The 22,152-nt window shown below is 45.9% G+C and overlaps 1 protein-coding gene across 3 annotated transcripts in view; it reads right to left on the bottom strand.

Moving 5' to 3' along the window:
- Positions 1 to 22,152, bottom strand: part of triob (trio Rho guanine nucleotide exchange factor b) — a 64,489-nt gene that overhangs the window by 3,946 nt on the left and 38,391 nt on the right. The window contains exons 28-47 of one of the 3 annotated variants that reach the window (XM_031576265.1): positions 20,748 to 20,840; positions 19,865 to 19,976; positions 19,229 to 19,419; positions 17,609 to 17,707; positions 16,514 to 16,650; positions 15,964 to 16,060; positions 12,907 to 13,150; positions 10,461 to 10,696; positions 9,675 to 9,845; positions 7,926 to 8,021; positions 7,386 to 7,510; positions 6,677 to 6,743; positions 5,425 to 5,528; positions 4,822 to 4,891; positions 4,331 to 4,420; positions 4,007 to 4,099; positions 3,581 to 3,631; positions 2,963 to 3,040; positions 2,652 to 2,843; positions 5 to 185 (exon numbers count right to left, since the gene is read on the bottom strand). In XM_031576265.1, coding sequence (XP_031432125.1) covers positions 5 to 185; positions 2,652 to 2,843; positions 2,963 to 3,040; positions 3,581 to 3,631; positions 4,007 to 4,099; positions 4,331 to 4,420; positions 4,822 to 4,891; positions 5,425 to 5,528; positions 6,677 to 6,743; positions 7,386 to 7,510; positions 7,926 to 8,021; positions 9,675 to 9,845; positions 10,461 to 10,696; positions 12,907 to 13,150; positions 15,964 to 16,060; positions 16,514 to 16,650; positions 17,609 to 17,707; positions 19,229 to 19,419; positions 19,865 to 19,976; positions 20,748 to 20,840 — 2,527 coding nt within the window. Of the gene's footprint in view, positions 1 to 4; positions 186 to 2,651; positions 2,844 to 2,962; positions 3,041 to 3,580; positions 3,632 to 4,006; positions 4,100 to 4,330; positions 4,421 to 4,821; positions 4,892 to 5,424; positions 5,529 to 6,676; positions 6,744 to 7,385; positions 7,511 to 7,925; positions 8,022 to 9,674; positions 9,846 to 10,460; positions 10,697 to 12,906; positions 13,172 to 15,963; positions 16,061 to 16,513; positions 16,651 to 17,608; positions 17,708 to 19,228; positions 19,420 to 19,864; positions 19,977 to 20,747; positions 20,841 to 22,152 lie in introns of those variants that run through there. The other 2 variants (XM_031576264.1, XM_031576266.1) reach the window with 2 other exon arrangements.

The raw sequence follows: 22,152 nt of genomic DNA on the forward strand, positions 1-22,152 counted from the left end.
TTACCATTGAGGAAATTGCGCTGGTTCTCCAGCATCAGGTTGATCTGGTGGCGCCAGGCTCGGCCTATAGCAGGACTCAATGCCAGGAGTATGAAGCGCTCATCACTGCCCCCCGGTGACTGGGAGGTCAGAACCAGTCTGCTGGGGTCAGAGTTCACGAGTTCCTCCAGACGCAGCCCGGTGACCTGAGGCAGGAGAACAGAGGTCATGACCTCTCATTAACTATAGCTTATGATATGCTAGCTATACAAGCTAGTGTAAGGCAGGAATGGATTTCTGATGGAAAAACACAGATGTCAGGAATGGACCTTTTGGAACGGGAAAAACCCAGAGAAATCTCCTCTGGTTAACTACTCATTTGTCGTGGGGGTTTGGTGCTGGTTTATTGTGCCCCCAGCAAACATTGCCCAGAGGCTGTCGCAATTCTTGAAATTCTCAACCCCCCTGCAGAGACTCTTATCTCAGACCTCTGTCTCTGGTTCCCTCTTGGTACTTTTCCGTGCTGAGGTGAAACTAGGGGCAGAGAAATGAATGTAGGAGTGTTAAACCTTTCTGACCTCCGCCCCCTCCACGCCCCTACCCGTTGCCTCAGGTCCGCCGGCGCAAACACTCTTAAAACCATCAGGACTAAGCGCCGGACCTGGGGTGACAGGGCCTTTTCTGCTGCTGCACCCTCCCTCTGGAATGACCTCCCTCTCCCCATCCGTCTGGCTCCCAACATAGAACTATTTAAACAATCCCTCAAAACTCACCTTTTCAACCTCGCCTTCACCTGAACATCCCCTGTTCCCTCCCCTCTACTAATAGACTTATATATTATTGTTTCTTTCTATAATGTTCTGTTTGTCTGTTTTGTTCGATCCTTTGTCTTTATATTTTACTGTTGTCTTGTTTAGCTTGTCCTCACACTTGTAAAGCGACTTTGAGTATTTAGAAAAGCGCTATAAAAAAATGAATTATTATTATTATTATTAAACTGAAAAGTTATATTGGAAGTTGATTTCTGTATAATGTTTGAACTCATTTTAATGGTCTGAGTGGGAAAATGGTCTCAGTTCTACAGCTGTACAGTATATATTATTTAAAACATAGATATCAGAGACCTGATAATTCTGGTCTCTGTGAGAGTGCAAAGGTATCTCTCTTTGGAGGGGGTCTACCCCAAATTTGGGTGAGAACTCCCTCCATTTTGGTTGTTAGTGTGTGATTCTCATCTTGAGAAACCTCTTATCTAGGGGGGTAATTATTAGGCAATAAATGTGTACTTAAGGGGAAGGTGTGCATAGAACCAGGGGCATTCTGTCTTCAGATCTCCCTCACATCCGTGTGTGTAGTCACTTCTAAGCAGCCAGGTACTGTATGTTCATGTTCTCTAAGTGTTTTTGTGGTTCATGTGGTGTGTTACACTTATATTCTTCACTTTACTGTATTAGTAACTTGTACCTGACATAATACATTATTAATTCTGACCCACTGTGCCCTCTTAAGAAATTCTTAACTAGAGAAGTACTCTTAGGTTCCGGTGTTTCCACAGATGACGGGCTAGATATGTTTCATGCCCAAAGTGGCCACAAGCGTAAAACTTTGAGGGAACTGGCTATCTCAACTGGACTAGACATGCTACAGAGAACTGTTAATTGTATTATATAGCGGTGGTTTGCCCCAGCCTCTGCTCTGGATCGAATGGTTATACGGAATCGTACTGCAGCCTGGCGCCCGTCCCTGAACCAAGTTGAACTAACAAGCTGCAAGGCCCCGTAACGGGACTGTAAGACCTCTGAGGTAGATCCAGAATAGTTTCAGCCTGTGTCGTGGATATGTCAATCGGCCGTGGCATTATCTTAAGTGACACTATTCCAAGACAAAACCGGTTATTAAAAAGTAAGGGAGGAATTCATACTATAGACGATAGGTGTACAAAAGAACGAGTTGGAGATCAGCCCGAAAAACCCGGTACTAATATACTTTAAAAGCTAGGAGCTAAGGCTGAGTTCCTAATAGAGTGGAGTCAGACAAAGAAAATGGAGTCAGATTAATTATGGTTGAACTAAGAAATGTGTTTTAATAAATGTTACGTTTTCAGCAAAGCGAAAAGAGAGACGCGTCCACCCAAACTTTCCAGACGGCAATTCCCTTATTGGTCTAGGAAGTTACGTCTTTACACTAGCATTTGTATAGCTTTGTAAAATCACTGTGGTCTTTAATTATGATGTAATGTAATGGTAATGAACGAACTTGCCAAATTGATATGTAAATGCAATACGGTAAAAATACTGGAATTACTTCATATGTGTGAAAATGTAAAAGGTTAATAGACATTCTAAAGAGCGTTACAACAGTAAATTCAACCAAGCCGTGGTGTAAATTACATTAATTGTGCTACTGTACAGTGTTTCTCTAAGAGTTTCAATACAACTGCACACTACAGATACACATTTTCATCAGCTTGTCAGCTTTTCTTAAAAAGCTAGAACTTTAGAACCTTGTTAGAACCTAGTTGAGCTACAGGAACTATAATTCTCAACTATATTTCTGTTCTTGAACGTATGTCTGGAGTACCTCGTAGAAATGTTGTTTTTTAGGTTGTGTGGACCTTAATGCTCTATTTGAAGATGTGTGTACCGTGGTGCTATTTGTGAAGGTGTGTCTACCTTAATGCTGTTCTTAAAGAGGTAGGCGGGAGTGGAGAAGCCTTTCCTGCGGTCCAGGGGCTCGCTGAAGATGATGATCTGCTCAAAGAGGAACACGCGCCGCTCCTTCATGCGAGAGAGAGGCCCTGTCTCCACCTGACACACCTGGAAACTGTCCTGCAGCAGCAGCTGGCCCTGCGCTGTTATTTTACCCTGGAGAACACACACACACACACACACACACACACACACACACACAAATATACTTGATCTTAGTATACTTTTAATGGCTCAAAGTATAATCTAGATACAGAGATACAGAGCTGGCTTACCTCAAAGCCCTGCAAGCGACCTACATTCATCATGTCGTTACATCGTTTGGGGACAATACACATGACCTCCACTGCTTTCTGTAAAAGACATTATACACACCTTCACAAGGAGCTCTTACAACCCGAGACGACCACAAGTACAAACTCTCATTTCAGTAATCTCACTGAATGATGTAGTAGGACATCTCATATATGTCATACAGCCTCCTGCCCCTACTGATCTCACTACTTCAGTTAACTGGCTGACTTCAGGGTCCCTGACATAACAGCCACTTCAGCTAGTATGTTCAGTGCTGCTGAATGTGTGTACGGTCAGTAATGAGTGCTCAGTACTCATTAGCTAGTGTCTTCACTTTAGATTGCTGTGTAGATTTCTGTGATTACTTAGCAGCAATGAGTGTTCAGTACTGACTGACCTCAGGTTCATTGGCAACATCAGACAGGGTGTTCCGTTCATATGATTTTTGTACTCTCACTAATGAGTGCTCAGTACTCAGATTACTGTGGTTGGGTTAGGGGGCCGTGCTACATTCAGTTTGGTTTAGATGAGTACGTAGTGTGAGTCAGTAATGAGGGTTCAGTAGTCAGATTGCTGGGGTTGGTTTTAAAAGGGCTCACCTCCAGCTCTGTGCAGTCCACACCAGCCCTCTGTGAGAACTTCAAAATGTCCTGAGAGGATGAGGAAAGATGAGAGGAAGATGAGCGAGAGACGAGGAGGAGAGGAAGAATCACCGAATGAACACAACCTACTACAACCAACAGCAGATAAATGTAAGACAAGTGTCGGGGAAACGACTGACCGACCCCCCACAGAGGACAAAATGCTTGTGACCTATGAGTCAGCACTGACAATGCCTCACCAGGTAAACAGCTCACCTGAGAGGGCAACAATGTCTACCCACGCATTGTGCAGACTCAGAGCTCATCAAATGTACTGTAGGTGATATGCTCAATGGCACCAGTGACACGTTCACTCCGAGGAGATAAAGAGCTCACCATGTCCACCTAAATAACTGGTTCACCTGGAGCAGGTAGCAAGCTCACCTTGAGCAGGAGCTGGTATTTCATAATGCGCTGAACAGGCTTGATCAAAAGGTCTGTGATGCGTAGCCTATGACCCAGCAACTGCCTCAAGCTCTGAAAGACATGCATTTGCGCACACACACACACACACACCCACACGTGCACACACACACACAGACACACACACACACACACACACACACACACACACACACACACACACACACACACACACACACACACACCAGCAATATTGGTTAGCATAATATATATTATGAGCGTAGACTACATAGTAATATACACACTATATTAATATAGTATGCAATATAATGAATCCTGCCTTACCTCAAAGTAGGTGTCCAAGTAGTCTGACACAACATGCTCTGATTTGGGCTTGTTCTGGCAGTAGACCACATACATCTGAAAGCGTCTCTCCTGCACGGACCAAAGGGCCAGTCAGTCAGCATAAACACACAGTTTTAGTTATGGGAAGCTACTGTATACATGATGATGATCTCACAAGGCAATTGAAGGGCAACGTGTCACAAAAATGACCAATTGCAAACTTTTATGTACGCGCTATGACTGCCATATCAACAAATTGGCCACGTCTCGCAAACCAATCCCGTTCTTTGGAACGTGGTGAATGTGCACGGTGACTGTTACAGAGACCTTGGTTTGGGACGGTGAAGTGACGGTGTAGTGACGGCGGAGTGACGGTAGAGTGACAGCTGTCTCCCCGCTCCTCTCAAACAGTTATGTAAATGTGCCAGCTGGTGTATCATTTAAAGCCCTCTGAGAGGCGTGATGTCATCACGTCTGAGTGTGTGTCTTACTTGTTTGATGAATAGGGTTGCCAGTCTGTCAGGGCTCTCTAGGCACCTCTCCAGCTCAGCCAGGAAGTATCTGAGAGACAACAAAAATGACACGAGGGCGTACATTACAGCGCGTTGGCAGACAAACGCAACAAAAACGCAAGAAAATGCAGCCCCTTAAAACATTCAGTGATGTCCATGGTTACTCCACGGCCCTTAAGAGGGCTATCCCTCGGAATTAAAATAAAACTAGAAGTGATTTCTGGTGGAGAGTGAGGAATTATAGTTAGTTAGATAGCTAGTTTACTGTAAGCAGTATTTGACCAGGTTAGTCTCATTTCTTTTAGAGGGGAGAAGACTGAACAAAGATTCTATTTAAGAGACAAAGGCACAACAGACTTTATTGAAGAGATCAGATGTTTCTGAACGTGAAAATGTGAGCATATGTAAAGAAAGCGGAGTCCTTTTATTGTGCTCAATTTCTCTTTATTGACATATTATTCTAGCCGGAGTAGACAGGTCCCACGTTTGTAACTACTGTTATGAATCTCTGACCAGGTTCACATCGTTCCTGTCAGAGAAGAATACAGGTCACGTGGCAAACTGGTTGTAGAGGACACTTACTCTTTGTGCCAGTCGAAGATCTGATGGAGGTTGCCAAAGATGATCTTGTCCTTGCCCTTCATGTCCTCGGGGACGCTGTCCTCGTTCATCTTCCTCATGTAGCCCTGGAGACAGCGTTACGATGGAGACAGTTACCGATAACATGGTTAACACCACCATGCAGAGAACACTAAAACTGCCCACTACACCATTTAACTTCTTGTTTTAGAAGTGCCTCTGCCAGTTTGTGGTTCACTCTGTCAAACCGTCATGACGCCTAGTGTGACACATCGCATGAAAAACTGCCTCCAGCTAAAGATATCACAACAGCATCAGCATAGTAGGAGATATCACAACAGCAATCAGCACAACAGACGCCATCACGACAGGGCTCAGCACAGTAGAGGACATCACAACAGTACAATATGTCCCGACAGAGTTAAGTGCAGTGGAAGATGTCAGAGTTCTGTGCAGTACAATACGAGTATACAAGTTTAGCATGAGAACACAGGAGTTTAATACAAGACATTTGATCTTAAGATCAATGATCTGTACATAAGAATATAAAAACAGAGAGTTCTGACAGTCCTTGGCATGCACTGCTACAGTGACTAGTTGATTCATGCTGCAAACCAGAACATTTGGTGCTCAGTCTACATCTGATGGGGGTTACACCCCAGGGTTAGAAAAGGTTCCTATCAGCTGCCCCTCTTATAACACTCTTCACTGATACTCACCTGAGCACATGCGTTATACTTGGCATAAGGCCTCTGGGCGGCCTAGTGCACACAGAAGTTAAAGCTATTTTACATGTAAGAATATTGTTTGGAGTCTGTGTCTGTGTCTCATTACACACAGAAGTTAAAGGTATTTTGCATGTAATAATAGTGTTTGGGGTCTGTGTCTGTGTCTTAGTACACACATAAGTTAAAGGTATTTTACATGTAAGAATATTGTTTGGGGTCTGTGTCTGTGTCTCAGTACACACAGAGGTTAAAGCTATTTTACATGTAAGAATAGTGTTTGGAGTCTGTGTCTGTCTTAGTACACACAAAAGTTAAAGGTATTTTAAGAATAGTGTTCGGAGTCGGTGTTTGGGTGTTAAGGCTTGGCTCTTGGGCCTTTCCTAGCTGGTAAAGTTTATGGTGGTGACTTAGTGCTGTAAAAAACTAACGACTTATATATTGCAGTAACTGAATATGACGTTTATGCCGTAATAATAACTAACACACACAGAGACATAAGAGACTGAGGCAGTAAAGAGTATTCTTACCTCCACCACTGAGCTGAGGTCCCTCACATAGTCTCTCTCAGTCTCCACCAACTCCAGAAGCACAAAGCTGAGAATGGAGAGAGAGACAGATGAGGGAGATAAGAGAGAGGGAGGGAAGGAAAAGACAGAGTAAGGGAGGGAGAAAGAGGGGATACAGAGAGATAAAGAGAGAGAGAGAGGGAGAAAGAGGCGGTGGGATTGATGGAGGGAGAGAGAAAAGAAGTCCAAGATGAAGAAGAGGGATTCCTTCATGAATTAATGTCTCTCTAAACGTACAGTTATCACTGCTACAGTATGTATGATGTAAGACACAAGGCGTGTGTGTGTGTGTGTGTGTGTGTGTGTGTGTGTGTGCGTGCGTGTGTCTTTCTCTGTCTAGCTGCGTGTATCATTTCAAACTGCACATCTCTAGATCTCATATCCCCTCTACACTCTGAGCGACATGCTGAGATGTGTGATTGTATGGTAGAGCTGCTTGTGGTCAAGCAATGACTCTGATATATCAGGGGGAAGTGCTGCAGACACACACACACACCCAAAAACACACACACACACTCTCATTCACCATTATACACAAACAGAGTCACCACAGGCTCAATACCACAGACATGAGGGTTCGTTCCAGCAGTGTGTATGATCTGATAGATGAGTGTGAGAGTGGGGTCAAAAGTCAGAGAGGAGAGAGGAGGGCAAAGGTGAAAGGTCATACTGCCGTCTCTTCAGGAAGGCCGTCTTGCGTTCGTCCGTCTCTGGGATGGGAGGTGAGGAGGAGAGGAGGGAGTGGTTGCCGGGGTAACAGGAAGGGTTATGGCCATCAATTTGCTCATCCAGAGCCTACCCGCACAAACACACAACCAGACATGCACACAATCCACACACACACACACACACACACACACACACACACACACACACACACACACACACACAAACACACACACACGGAGGGAAGGACAAGAAGGGTAAAAGGGGTTATGGGTTGCTGCTAATGAACTTCCTTAAACATCATACCCAGAGTTCAGTGAGCCCTTTGTGTGTGTGTGTTTGTGTGTGTATGTTTGTGTGTATGTGTGCATGTAAAATGTGTGTGTTCATGTATTATGTGTATGTGTGTGTGTGTGCGAGTGGTTGTGTGTGTACCTGTATGTGTGCATGTATAGTATGTGTGTGTGTGCATCTATAGCATGTGTGTTGCGTGTGTGTGCATTTATAGTATCTGTGTGTGTGTGTGTGTGTGTGTGTGTCTTACCATCCTGCTCTTGACCAGTTCCTGGATGGCACTGACTAGCTCCTCTGCAGTAGGGGGGTCTGGGTTGGTGAGTCTGGTTGCCTGGCGTGGAGGGATCTTTGAGAGAGAGAGAGAGATAGTGAGAGTGAGAGAGAGAGAGAAAGAGAGAGGGAGAAAGAGAGAAAGAGAGAGGGAGAGAGAGAAAGCGAGAGGGAGAGAGATAGAGAGAGACCACAAGAGTGAACAATGAATGCACAGTAGCTTTGGTATAGTAGGAGTATTAATGTATAATCACAACAGGGGGGAAACAAATGCACTACGCAATGATGGCACAAATGCAAAAATCCTACAGCACACATATAAAAAACTACACACACCTTTTAGTGTACATTACAACACTTCACAGAATAAAGCAGGGACCTAGTCTGACCTCATCTGACTCATCTCACCCCATCTGACTTATCTGACCTCATCTGACTTATCTGACCTGAAATCAGCCTGTTCAAATGTTCAAATGTTTACATTCACCACATCAAGCACAAGCACAGTTCCATGAAGTCACCTCAGGCAGCAGCTAACTCCGGGGTAGATACGGCCCTAATCCGGCCCAGACTCGGCTGTTAGCTGTTACCTGGGCCAGGTGAGGAGGTGCGCTGATTTGCTCACCAGTATGGTCCTGTCACATGTGGGGCGTGGCCTCAGAACGCAGCAGCGCAACCAAAGAGGAGGGGCTAACTGCAGACTAACAACGGATAGGGCGGGGTTTGTTGGGGGAGTGGTTTGTGTGGGAGGGCACGTCTGAGGGGAACCGTAGCATCACACATGGCAGGGAACAGCATGTGTGTTTTTTTTGTGTGTGTGTGTGTGTGTGTGTGTGTGTGTGTGTCTTGCAGGGCACACATAGCTCAGAGGGCGATCAGTCACACACACACACACACATACACACACACACACACACACGTACGGGAGACAGATCACATCTCACACACGCTGGAGAATCAGAGGCTTTGTTCTTACATTTATAATTAAGGGAAGAGAGGGCTTGTTCAACGCTTGAAACGGATTCAAACCGAAATGAGACAAGTTTGGCTTGAGAAGATTAAGACAAAAGGTCATGATTAGTAACAGGGAGGGACAGAAGGACAGTTAGAGGACAGAAGTAGACACAAAGACAGGAGAGGAAAGAGGACATGAGGGCAAACGAGGAGAGGAGACGCGAGGAGGAGGAGGACAGCTAGATGGACAGATATGGAAACTGGGAGAGCACAGACGAGGAGCAGAAGTCCACGTAATGCTACGGCAACAGGAGGAGGAGGGTGCACAGACAGAAGACAAAAGAAATGAATTAGTGATAAAAAAAAGCATTTGTTCAGGCTTCAAGCAGCTGTAACCAAACTGATGAAAGAGTAAAGCAATGGTGTGGGGGGTGGCATAAGAGCGCAGTGGGGACCCCTGCAAAATGACCATCTCTGATTCCGTGTGTTTAACTAAGCAGTGCTCATCCGAATCACACCAAACGGCACTAATTGATGTTTAGTGAACACCTGTGCAAATAAACATTTAGTGCCGCTATAGTGAACTGGTCACTGAAGCCTTCTTGTTTCACGTTGGTGGTTGTAAAGCTGGTCAACGTGGGAGCTTTGTCATTTTCGTGTGGTCAGCGCTGTATGTTCTGGCATGCAGAGGTGTGTGTGGTTTACAGGGTGTGTGTGTGTGTGTGAGAGATACAGAGAGTGTGTATGTTTGTGTGTGTATCACAGTGAGCATTACCTTGTCCTCCTGAGAGTCCTCCTGCAGCAGGCAGTGCTGCTGTATGGCCATAGGGGGCGGTAGAGGAGCAGCTTCTGAGCCCTCCTCTCCTTCGTCCTCCCCACAGCTCTGCAGCCCCGAGGAGGATGACTTAGAGAGAGTACCACTGCACACAACTTCATCCCTCACTCGCTACAGACAGCGGGAGAGAGAGAGAGATAAAGAGAGAGAGAGAGAGAGAGAGAGAGAGAGAGAGAGATAACAACATTAAACTACTCCTAAGTTCACAAGGGCTGCACAGAACCCTTCCAACCAAAGGCTAGAATGGAAGAGAATACAAGTAAAAGAAAGCACTCTTTAGCTTTTTAAACAAAAGCTAGAATTGAAATCTCCTTTTGTATAATGGGAATTGACATGAAGCAAGTAACAGAGAGAGAGAGAGAGAGAGAGAAAAAAAAAAAGACAGTTTAGCAGTCAGAGTTAGAGAAAGAGGTGTGTGAAACAGAGAGATAAGACAGATCCAGAGAGAGACAGACAGACAGACAGACAGACAGACAGACAGACAGACAGACAGACAGACAGGTAGAGAACATATAATACATAAGTCGGAGTTTGACAGACCGAGCAAGATGGGGAGCTGTGTGAAAGAGAGAGAGCCAGACATCGAGAGAGAAACATATCGAGATGAAGATAGAATGTGATAGACAGAGTGAGAGAGGTGTGAGTGACAGCATGGCGATAAGACAAAGAGAGCATGAGTGGTGTGTGTGTGTGTGTGCGTGAGAGAGAGTGCTACTGGACACACACCTCCTCCGTGTTGTCCTCCTGTGGCGTGGTGATGGCGACGGGCTCGGTGTCTCGCGGTGAGCGTGCGCCATCGCGGCCCCGCCGCTGCTTGCTCTTGCGCTCGTGGGCGTCGGCCCGGCCACTGCTCAGCCTCCGCACCGGACTGCTCAGCCACTTCCTTAACGACGAGCCCGAGCGACGGTTGCCCGGGGAACCACCCGGAACTCCACCGTCAGGACTGGAGACGGACAGAGAGTCTAGAGAAGGAGAGAGCGAGAGAATAGATGTTTTTTGAACATACACAACATCTAACCTCTGTCTCTCTCTTTTATGCTATCTCACACACAGACACACATATGCACACACACACACACACACACACACACACACACACAAACAAACAAAAGCTCACAAACATTTAACAATTGATCAATCTATTCAATTGCCTTGTATCGTATATTTGCACGATGGAATCAATAGAACAGAATGGAATGGAATGGAATAGAGCCATCTCTGAACCTCTAATCTTTTCAGTCTGGTCTTACCAGACATTTCGCTCTGAACCCTAAAGAGCAGCTGAACTGAGCCTGGCATAGTTCTGCCTCTGACTGGCACAATCTCTTCTTTACATGTGCCGTCTATGACTTCACATGGTGCTCCATTTTGATGTACCATCTGGCCTTGCTCCCAGCCTCATATAGGTTTGCTGGTGCTCTACAGACATTATGTAAAGATCTTGCATAAGATGCTCTAGGCTGCGTGGTGACTGTTGGACTCTATAAGGCATAAGACCCACACGTTCTGTGGTATGCTCCCCAGAGAGAGAGAGACAGAGAGAGAGAAAGAGAGATAGAGAGAGAGGGAGAAAGAGAGAGAGAGAAAGAAAGAAAGAGAGAGAGAGAGGCAGTGGGCTGTGTTCACTGCTGTTGTTACAGGATGCATAAACACAAACAACTTCTCTATGTTCACAGAATCCTATTTATAGGTCTAAGCACAACGTCTGCAAATGTTAACAACATTTAGACATATTTCTATGTACATCTAAACATCACCAATGAATATCAACATTTACTATAACTTCACATAAATCAAGATTAAAGTATTCATTTTTCATAACCTTGCAAAAATATTAATATGTAAACAAAGCATTCAGTGATTTCAGTATGAGTAAAGTAAACACAATGGTACATTCCAATAAACATGAAGTGTTGTCTGTGATAGGTCACAACATTCTTAAGTAACACTATGTCCAGAAAAGCAAAAATCTAAATATTGTGTTTGGCTGGGTATGTCCTGTCAGTCCTGGCAGTTAGCCTGACTCATACCACTGAGTGCCAGAAGTACACACAAGACAAGCAGAGAGATTAACAGCTACATGCATGCTTCTATGTGAATACAACCGTTTGCATGTTAGCAGCAACCACTAGCAGCAAGCACCCGTTAGCACATAGCATCACCACCAGGGTCCAATAGGCGACCATTAGCATTGGAAGCTAACATACGCACCCAAGTCCAGCAGCCAGTAGCGGCAACCCTGTGAGGGTCCCAGAGCAGGCCTCATGAGGATACAGAGCTGAGGGCTGTCAGCAAAGCCATGCAGAGTATTTATAAACTATTCAGCAACGCAATGGCAGACGTCAGGAGAGAGCGATGGACAGTTGGAACAGAGAGTGTGAAAGAGCAGTGGGAGAGAGGCATACAGAGAGAGAGCAGAAAGGACAGAGCGAAAGGATGGGCTATAACTTGGCAGTGCAACTAAGAGGGAGCCCATCCTACAACTCCTACTCGGTCGCTCAAGCACTCTCTCTCTCTCTCTCTCTCTCTCTCTCTGTCTTTCATTTTAACTATTCTTCTCAGTCTGTCAGTCTTTATCTCTCTGCCGTTCTGTTTGCTAGTCTTTCTGTCCCTCTCTCTCTATGTCTGTCTTCATGTCAGCATGTCTCTAACTCCTTTACCAGATGTAGCCAGATGCAGAGAACTCTCCCACTATGCACTAGCGCACTGAGCCCTCTCGGTATGACAGTTCCTGTTCCTGTCTCAGACGGGTTTTTCTAGCCAGATTGCAGAAAAGATAAGAAGCGTTGTTTATGATTTTCAGCCTTGATGTGGTGCACTACTGTTAGCTGCAGCCCCATCATCAAGATGCCAAATACCTGCGGCCCAAAAAGACAGAGTCGTTCACTGGACAAGCCCAAGCTTTAGTTGTCTGGGCCCTTACAGTAATGGCCACTAGCTATAGACAGGATAGAATAGAGACACGTTTAGACCGCATACCGAGTGGATGGATACTCCACCAGTGCCAGGCCAAAGCACTTCGGCTGTAAACTAAGGATTCTGTACAGCATGCATAGATGCCAGATTGATTCAGGTTGATTGATTGATTGATTGATTGATTGATTGATTAGCTGAATGAATGACTGATTGATTGATTGATTGATTGATTGATTGATAGACTGGTGGGCCTTACCTCTGCTGCTGTGCAGGTCCTCTATGCCAGCGGTGCAGTGGGCGAGGGGCAGGTAGAGGGAGCAGCGGGGCACCAGCCCCTCCAGCGTGCCCCCTCCCTCCGAGCAGCGCACCCGGCACCAGTCGGGCCGCTCCGGTGTGCCCCCCATCAGCTGCAGCCTCTGGCCGCGACGCACCGTCAGCTCCCCACCGCTGCTAGCCGAGAAGTCCCGCACTACCAGCGCCAGATCACAGCCCCCCGAGACCTGCAGAAGACATAACACATGCTTGACGGAAAAACATGAACGTACGCACACAAATATACACATATACACACACACACACATACACACACACAGTGGGTAGTAAAATGGTTTAGTTATAAGTTGAAGAGCAGAAAAAAAAACTCTCAAGCCTGTAAATTCAACTGAGCTCTGTTTCCCTCCAAAGCAGCAACTCCACCCAGTCACCAGTGGGTACCCACACCATGAACTTTCACACAGGAAGTGAAACATCTCCACAGCAGTGAGGCACTTCTTCTTTTCTAAACCTCTTATCTCTACATGTGCACTATTTTTTTTAAATCAAAAACTTCCGACCGCTAATCTGGACTCTCATCGGGTGTCGTGAATGTCGGCTGTGTTAACTCTCAAGCCTGTAAACTGAACGGAGGTCTGTGTCAGGTGTTGTTGAATGTCCTCAGACATTCCAATCATACGCGCACACACACGCACACAAATACACACACACACACACACACACACACACACACACACAGACACACACACACACACACACACACACGCACACACTCTCACACGCACACACTCTCACACGCACACGCACACACACACACACACACTCACACACACACAAAGATACGTAATAGCATACACACACAAGTGTGTGAGCACAAAGGCAGATATAAACCCAAAAAACAGATAAGAGGACGTCCCCACTGATGGTGGAGGAAGACACAACCCATTGACATACCCATTGGTAGTGTGGCAGAGCAAGAAAGCTCACAAGTTGAGCCACCGAGTTTTTAGGTTCCATGTCATCAGACGCCTTTCCGTCAAACCCAAACAACAGCACTAACGCCCCCTATCTCCAGAGGGCCATCAGACTACAAAGCCCACCGCTGCAGCCCAAAGCCCACCGCTGCAGACCTGCGCTGATCCCCGGTCAGTGAGGAGCCCCGAAGAGGCCCTGTGCGTCCTGTGGCCGTCTCAGAGGAGTGAGAGCCGCTGACGGAGAGCTACGGTAGGAGACGACCCGAGGCATGAGAGCCGCTGACGGAAAAGAGGAGACGCCAGGAGAAGAGGACCAGCGAGCGGAGCAGCAGGAGCGCAGCCTGACACCTCATCCATCGCCACGACAACACAGTCTGTCATCACTTCTCAGAGCACCGAGGATGAGACACATCGGAATGGGAGGGAGGAAAAGGACGAGGGGGGGGGGGGGGGGGGGAGAGAGATGTGACAGGAAGAAGAAAAGCGGAGAGGAGAGGAAAAGTGGACACGGTAGCTGAAAGGAGGACTGGAGAGGATAGAGGACAGAAGAGAGGACAGATGACAGCAGAAGGATGAGAGAATAGAGAGAGAAGAGACAGAAAGCAAGGGTAGAAGGAGAGAGATGAAAACAGACAGACCATGATAAAAAGCAGAGGAGAGATCAGGAAAGAGACAGAAGTGACGTGGTTTTTGATCAAACTACGTAAACCCACTCCGACCCACTTTTGACTTTGGACCTTGTAGAGTTCAGTCTGACTGTGCTCTGATGTGGAGACTCTATTTCTCTTTCTTTCTCTCTCACACACAAACACACACACACACACACACACTGCGTGGAGGAGCTGCTGACCGTCACTGGGGAAACAGGAACTTGCTGTATCGGCAGAGTGTGGGGGCGACACAAAAGACACTCATAAGTGTGTGTGTGTTCGTGATTGTGTGAATGTGTGATCATACAGGATCAGTGAGCGTGTATGCGTGTCTGTGACTGTGTGTGTGTGTGTGTGTGTGTGTGTGTGGAGGCATGTGGATGACCATGTGAGTGTGTGTGTGTGCGTGTGAAAGTGTGTGTGTGCACATGTATGTGTAAAGCGTGTGCATGAACATATATGTGTATGTGTATGTGTGTGTGTGTGTGTGTGTGTGTGTGTGTGTGTGTGTGTGTGAGAATGTGATGAGACGAGAGGAGCAGCGTGTGGGAGTAGGGCCCGTCTGTGCTGCTAAGGACCTTTAAAGCAGAGCCAGTCAGCTGGAGCGCCTCCGCACACGTGCGCGCACAGACACACACACACACACACACACACACACACACACATTAGGACTGCATGCTGGGTTAACACACAGCATAGAGCACAGAGCCCTGGCCAGCATTTCATGATCACACACTATAAACAGATAGAGCTTTTTAATCATGATAGTACATAACTGAACCAACAACTAACTTGAATGATACAGAAGCGTACCTCTGATTAGATACGGCCACAATCACTCTGATGAAAAAGACCATAGAAACACAAACTAGACTCCATGTTCAGCTCTACAGGCTATGACTGTCTGCTCGTCTTAGCTACTCTACCTGAACACACACAAGGACTCACTTTCACCCACACCACCACGTCTGCACTTTGGCCTCGGCTAGAGTGAATGCTCACCAGCTGCCGGGCTCCTCCAGTAACTAATACTGATTTCAAGTACAGGCTAAATTATACACAACCGACATTCACGACACCAGATGAATGTCTTGATTAGCATGATCAGAAGTTGTTTGTTTAAAAATAGTACATTAGCAGCAATAAGAGAGCTGAAGGAAACAGGAAGTACCTCACTGGTGTGGAGATGTCTTATCTCCTGTGTGTGAAAGTATCTGCTGTGAGTGGAGGTGACTGGGCGATGTTTGAGTGCAGCTGCTGCTTTGGAGCAAAGTGTGTGTGTGAATGTGTGTGTGTGTGTGTGTGTGTGTGTGTGTGTGTGTGTGTAATGTGTATAGTTCAGAAGCAGGTGTGTGACGTGTGGGTGTATGTATGTCTGGTTTTAAGAGAGGTGCATGCAGGTTTTGGGTCACTCACCTGCTCACTCTCTACTGTGCCGTGGGAGGAGCCAGATGCTATAGAGGTATCTGATTGGCTGTGGCCATCACCATCACTGGACACACACTCTCCTTCTCTGTAGATTCAGAGAAAAACGTTTCACTCAAACGACCAACAGCAGGCCATGCAAACAGCAATTTGCTCCTGTTGTTCAGTCATGATAATGCTATACAGTACTATAGAGATGACATTGGGGTGTTATGTGACAATACACTCACATTAACTGAGCTGTTATTTGGATGGTTTAATAAAAAGAGAAATACAGCGATATAACCTCCTTTAATAAGTGTTTTGTGGTAACGTATGCGATGGACCTAATGATCTCTGCGCCATAGGAATCAGTGAAACAATACTGAGAAGACAAGTAACTATAACACACTATACAATACAATACTATGTGATAGGGAAACAGGTAAAGTGCATGCAAGCCTAGGGACAAGGAGATTGACTGAAGGAGGAGAGAGAGAGAGAGAGAGAGAGAACGAGATTGAAATGACAACGGCGGGCATGTACGCAGTGACATGTTTACCTGCGGCCTCTGGCATGGGCATTGCCCTGAGGGATGGGGAGTGGTTGCCGTAGCGCCCCCCGCAGGTGAACGGTACGCTCCTGCATCACCTCCCTCACCTGCCGGATCCACACCTGCTTACTCTCAACACTGCTGGCCTGGCATGGACACACCGGAGAACGGGCATTTAATGGAAGAGCCAAGAGTGTATGTGTGTGTGTGTGTGTGTGTGTGTGTGTGTGTGTGTGTGTGTGTGTGTGTGTGTAAGAAATGTATGAAACACTATGGTAAAGGTGTTGAATGGTAAGAGGTGAACAAAAGACATCCAGACAAAGCCAGAGCCAGAATCCTACGACTTCACTTTCTCTCCAGTCATGGCCTGCACTCCCTCCAAAGAGTGGGCTTTTCAGTGGTACGACACAAAGGGACATGGCCAGTGTTTACATAACTCCCATCTCAGTCTGAGTACTTAGAGTGATGTAATCATGCAGTCATGGGGGACAGAAGGACAAAGACCTGGCAGCCATGCTGCCTACAGTCTTAAAGGAACACTTCGTCCTACAGCAACACCAAGGTCACACACACTAGATGATGTAGATGATGATGACTGGCTGGACATGACTCATGCTTTAGCTTTGTCCATAGCTGTGATAATGAACATGACAAATTGTGACACAGCTCAGAAGAAGAGGTGCCAAGCAGAGGAGGGAGTTAAGCACACGTACTGGACAACAGAATCATCCAAAATTCAACCATTCAAATCTAGTTTTTATTCCTCTGTAGTCAGTCAGATCACAATATTGTCTTCTTCCAGTTTATAACCCTGAGGTTGATTTAGGGGGGAATGTCTCAATTCATACAGTATGTACACACACATCCCTAAACATGTCCAGCCATTACTGAATCACTGCATTCCCTCACTCCTCTATATCCATCTGTGCAATGTTAGTGCCAGAAATCAAAACACACACACACACACACACACACACACACACACACACACACACACACACACACACACACACACACACACACACACACACACACACACACACACACACACACACACACACACACACACACACACACACACACACACACACACACACAACCCACCTTCAGGACAATCTTATCTGAGGCTTGGGTCCTTCCTGCCCAGAGGGCAAATTTACAGGCGTCCCCTTCCACGTGCTCTGTGACTCCCAGCTCACATGTCTGAGAGGAAGAACATAACAGAACGTCAGAGAAAGAGAGAGAAAGAAAGAGAGAAAGAGAGAGAAAGAAAGAGAGAGAGAGAGAGAGAGAGAGAGAGAGAAAGAGAGAGAGAGAGAGAGAGATCCAGTAAAACAAAGAGAGGATAACCATGAACAACACTGGCAAAGGCTCACAATCTGCTCATCATCTCAAATCAGTCCCTACATTCAGGGATAGATTACCTACCGGGCCCAGGCCCAGGGGCCCATGAGCTCAGGGGGCCCCTAAGCCAGAGCCTCTGCGTGAAGTCGCTGTTATGTATCTCTTATTTGTGGTTGAAAGAGGTGTATTTTGTTAATTTGCTGTTGGCTTTAATTGAGTGTACCTGCGCTGTGTTAGAAAATGTGCATGTGTGCCAGGGGCATAACTATAGACAATGCAGCCAGCGCGGAGAGTTCGTAGGCAAAGGAGGCCCTGCCTTATTACTTTTCACGGACACATGACTGTCAGAGTGTTAGAGCGTCGCTAGTATAATGCGACTATGATCAACGATGAATTTGTTTTGAATTTTTAAGACACCTTATGCTATATATCCCCTCGAAATGGCAAACCTGTCTCTGTCATGGTTTTCATCATTTTTGGGGGGAAATCGTCAGTAGCAATCTATAAAACAATTACAGTATTTGCTAATCCTACATAAACTATAGAAACTATTAAAAAACGATTCAATCTTTATTTATCAATATTTTCTGTTATTTTTGTCATATACAGATATTCAATGATGATTACTGGGTAATATGTATCTTATGTCAAGTCTCTATTTGATCATGTGACGAGACGATACGATATAGCTAGTTTAGGCGCAAAATCTGAACGTCAAGACCGACAAGCTGACTGAGCACAGCCAGAGGCACAGCACACCTGCAAGAACTACGCCTTTCAAACATAAAAGTGGTGATGCATGATTTGCTTTTTCAATGGACAGGGTAGCCAGCCCATTCAGCCTCTCCTGGCCCAAGCTGCCCCTCAGGTAGGTCTTAATGAGTTTCAATTTAGAAAAGGATCACTCGGCTGTTGCCCTGTTACATGTAATGTCAGAAACAATAGCAGGGCAGTGCACACCTCAACGAAGGTGGATGTTACAGAGTAGACTTTGTCTTGTCTACTTTCCCAATACAATAGCCGAAGTATTTAATTTGACCGTAAAATCCAACACATTGTTGGTAAAACATATATACGTCTAATGGTGTTTGTGTGTGCGTGTGCATGCATGTTTCGCGAAGGGCGGGGGCTTTGACATGTCCAGGCCCAGGGGCCCATTGTTTCATAATCCGTCCATGCCTACATTCACAAGTAGCCGGGGCAGGTTGAATCATGTTCATTGAATCACCATGGCTTATGTCTGAGGGTAAGATGTGAGGTCTGAAGTGAATATGTATCCAACAGAAGATCTTCGTATGGTTATGGGTGTGTACAGCACCGTTGTCCAGTATAATTGTGTTTGTCATGAACGTGAGTGCTCTTGTGAATGACTTCACATACCATGAGCTTGCTCTTGTAGTGGTATTTGCTCCTGCCGGTGGAGTCCTTGACCTCCTTGCTGAAGACAAGACACATCTCGAAGAGGAAGAGGTGTCGGTCGCGGCCCTTACGAATCAGAGACTTGGGATCCCACACCTGGAAGGACTCCTGAAGGACCAGCTCCCCCTGAGGCTCAATACTCTCAGGGAAACCTGCAGAGGGGAGAAAGGGAGGGGGAGAGAGAGAGAGAGAGAGAGAGAGAGAGAGAAGGGAGGGTGAGGAGGTGAGGAAGGAGAGAGAGGAAAAAAGAGTGGGGGAAGGGGAGAGAGAGAAATAGACAGAGAGAGAGAGGGAGGGAAGGAGGAAGAGAAGAGGAAAATGGAGAGGTAGGGGAGCAAATATGGAAAATGACCACGAGACAGAGAAAGCACAAAGTACAAGCCATTTTTCAAAACAGAAATATAACTATTTAATATGGGAATTTTTTCTTATGCTGGTATTGTCATACTCGAGATTTACATCTGACATTTAGGGCAACCATTAAGCACGCATTATGCCCAGACCACAGGAATGTGCTTCATAAAACGGCCATGAACGGCTATCTCTATTATGACAAAAGTCATTCTGATTTGACTGACAGATATGGTAACCACTCACCTTCCAGCATGCTGAGGTGCATCGCGTCATTGGCTCTCTTGGGGACACTGAGCATGACCTCTAGGCCGTCTTTGATCTCGCCTTTACCCTCCTCACAACAGCTCAGGAGGTCCTGAGGAGCACGGAGAGGCACACAGATATCACATGTCCTCAATAAACTTCAATATGTTCAGAACTCTGCCGCTCGACTGCTCACCTCCACCCGCCGCTATGAACACATCACCCCGGTCCTACGCAACCTCCACTGGCTCCCGGGTCAAATACAGGATAGACTTCAAAATATTACTCACCACCTACAAAGCCCTAAACAACCTGGCCCCTCCCTACCTTTCCGACCTCCTACCCCTCCACGTCCCAACCTGTTGCCTCAGGTCCGCCGGCGCTAACCTTAACCCTAACCTCTTCAAACTCGCCTTTACCTGCTAACCCCTGCTCCCTACCCTCCACTACATGACTCATTTCGCACAGCTTTTTACTAAAATGTTCTGTTTGATCCTCTGTCTTTTATATTTTTGCTGTTGTATTGTTTTGTTTGTCTTCGCACTTGTAAAGCGTCTTTGAGTATTTAGAAAAGCGCTACATAAAAATGAATTATTATTATTATATTATTACATGTCAATGGCCTCGTCTCAGGTTAGACAGTAAGCTAACACCTTTGCAGGCCACCTTACCACCTGCCATTAATGTGTCACCTACAAGACATCGTATTAGACAGCTAACACATTGTAATTAACACTCATGTCCTTAACACTGTGGCTCACTTCTGTTGTGCTGCATAAATACATATTACTTAGTAACTTCTTGTTAACACACACAAACACACACACACACACACACACACACACACACACACACACACACACACACACACACAAACACACACCTTGAGGAGCAGCTGGTACTTGGTGATTCTCTGAACGGGTTTGATGAGGTAAGAGGATATGGAGTTTGGAAGCCTGTGTCTCTGCTGAATCTCCTGATGTGTGCAGAAAATGGGAAAAGACAAAAGACAAGCAAAAGGAATCAGAGGCAGCCAGGGAGACCTCACAAGAACCTCCAGGCTGCAGCCAGGGAGAACTCACAAGAACCTCCAGGCTGCAGCCAGGGAGGTGTTAGAGTTCAAAGAACCATAGTGGTATGATAATTACCGAGTTCAAAGAACCATAGTGGTATGATAATCACCAAGTTCAAAGAACCATAGTGGTATGATAATTACCTCATTACCCCAGAAAGACAACTAGTGTGAATACACCTGGAGCTCCAGACACACACACACACACACACACACACACACACACACACACACACACACACACACACGATCAGGTATGGTCAGCTGCTGTGTATAGAAACTCATTACTAGCTTTCATTTGCAATCTAGCACACACTTTTACCCAAAAATGACTTGGGTTATTTGTATTTGTATATGCTTTTCTTTGAGTATGTCTTAGAAATCAATCCCAGAACCTGAGTGATGCTCACACCCAGCTCTACGGTTAAGGCAAGGCAAGTTTATTGATATAGCAAAATTAATACACATTGGTGACAGTGCTTTGCAAATTAGCAGATTCCAGAACATAGAAAAAGATTTCAAAAGGAAGAGGACATTAGATCAGCTAAAAGAACAGAAATATTAAATAAGAAACTAAAAAGAGAGACACTTCCTCCCTTTCTCCTGGCATCATGAAGAGACACCTTGGCTCATTCCTGCACCTTTGCCACCTGCTGCCATGCCACCTTCACTCCTGCCACCTGTGCCACCTACACCTGTGCCACCCACACCTGAACCAACTTCATCTTCAGTGCATCTCCTAAACTGTGCCAAGGCACTAAGGTCACCCTTCCCTGTGCATGTGTGCTTGTCTGTGTGTGTGTGTGTGTGTGTGTGCGCTTGTTTGTGTGTGTGTGTGTGTGTGTGTGTGTGTGTGTGTGTGTGTGTGTGTAGTGTAGTGTAGTGACATATATTATAGAATAGTTTAGTGGAGTGGAGTGAAGTGTAATATAATATAGTATAGTGTATTGCAATGTCATATATTATAGCAGAAGTCTTCAACCGGGGGTCCGCGACCCCCAGGGGGTCCGCGGAGGTACTGCAGGGGGTCCGCCAAATTATTTCATCTGAAGCATTTTTTCCCTCTTCCAAAAATTAAAAACGTCCAATAGGCTACATAAACATCAACGGAACGTATAAATTGCTTTCTATTCGTTAAAAATAATACATAAGCTACCCATGAGTCTTCACGCGACCATTTGATCACCATGGCAACATATGCACTTTTAGCCATAGA

Source organism: Clupea harengus, chromosome 11 (genome assembly GCF_900700415.2).
Source record: "Clupea harengus chromosome 11, Ch_v2.0.2, whole genome shotgun sequence".
NCBI lineage: Eukaryota > Metazoa > Chordata > Actinopteri > Clupeiformes > Clupeidae > Clupea > Clupea harengus.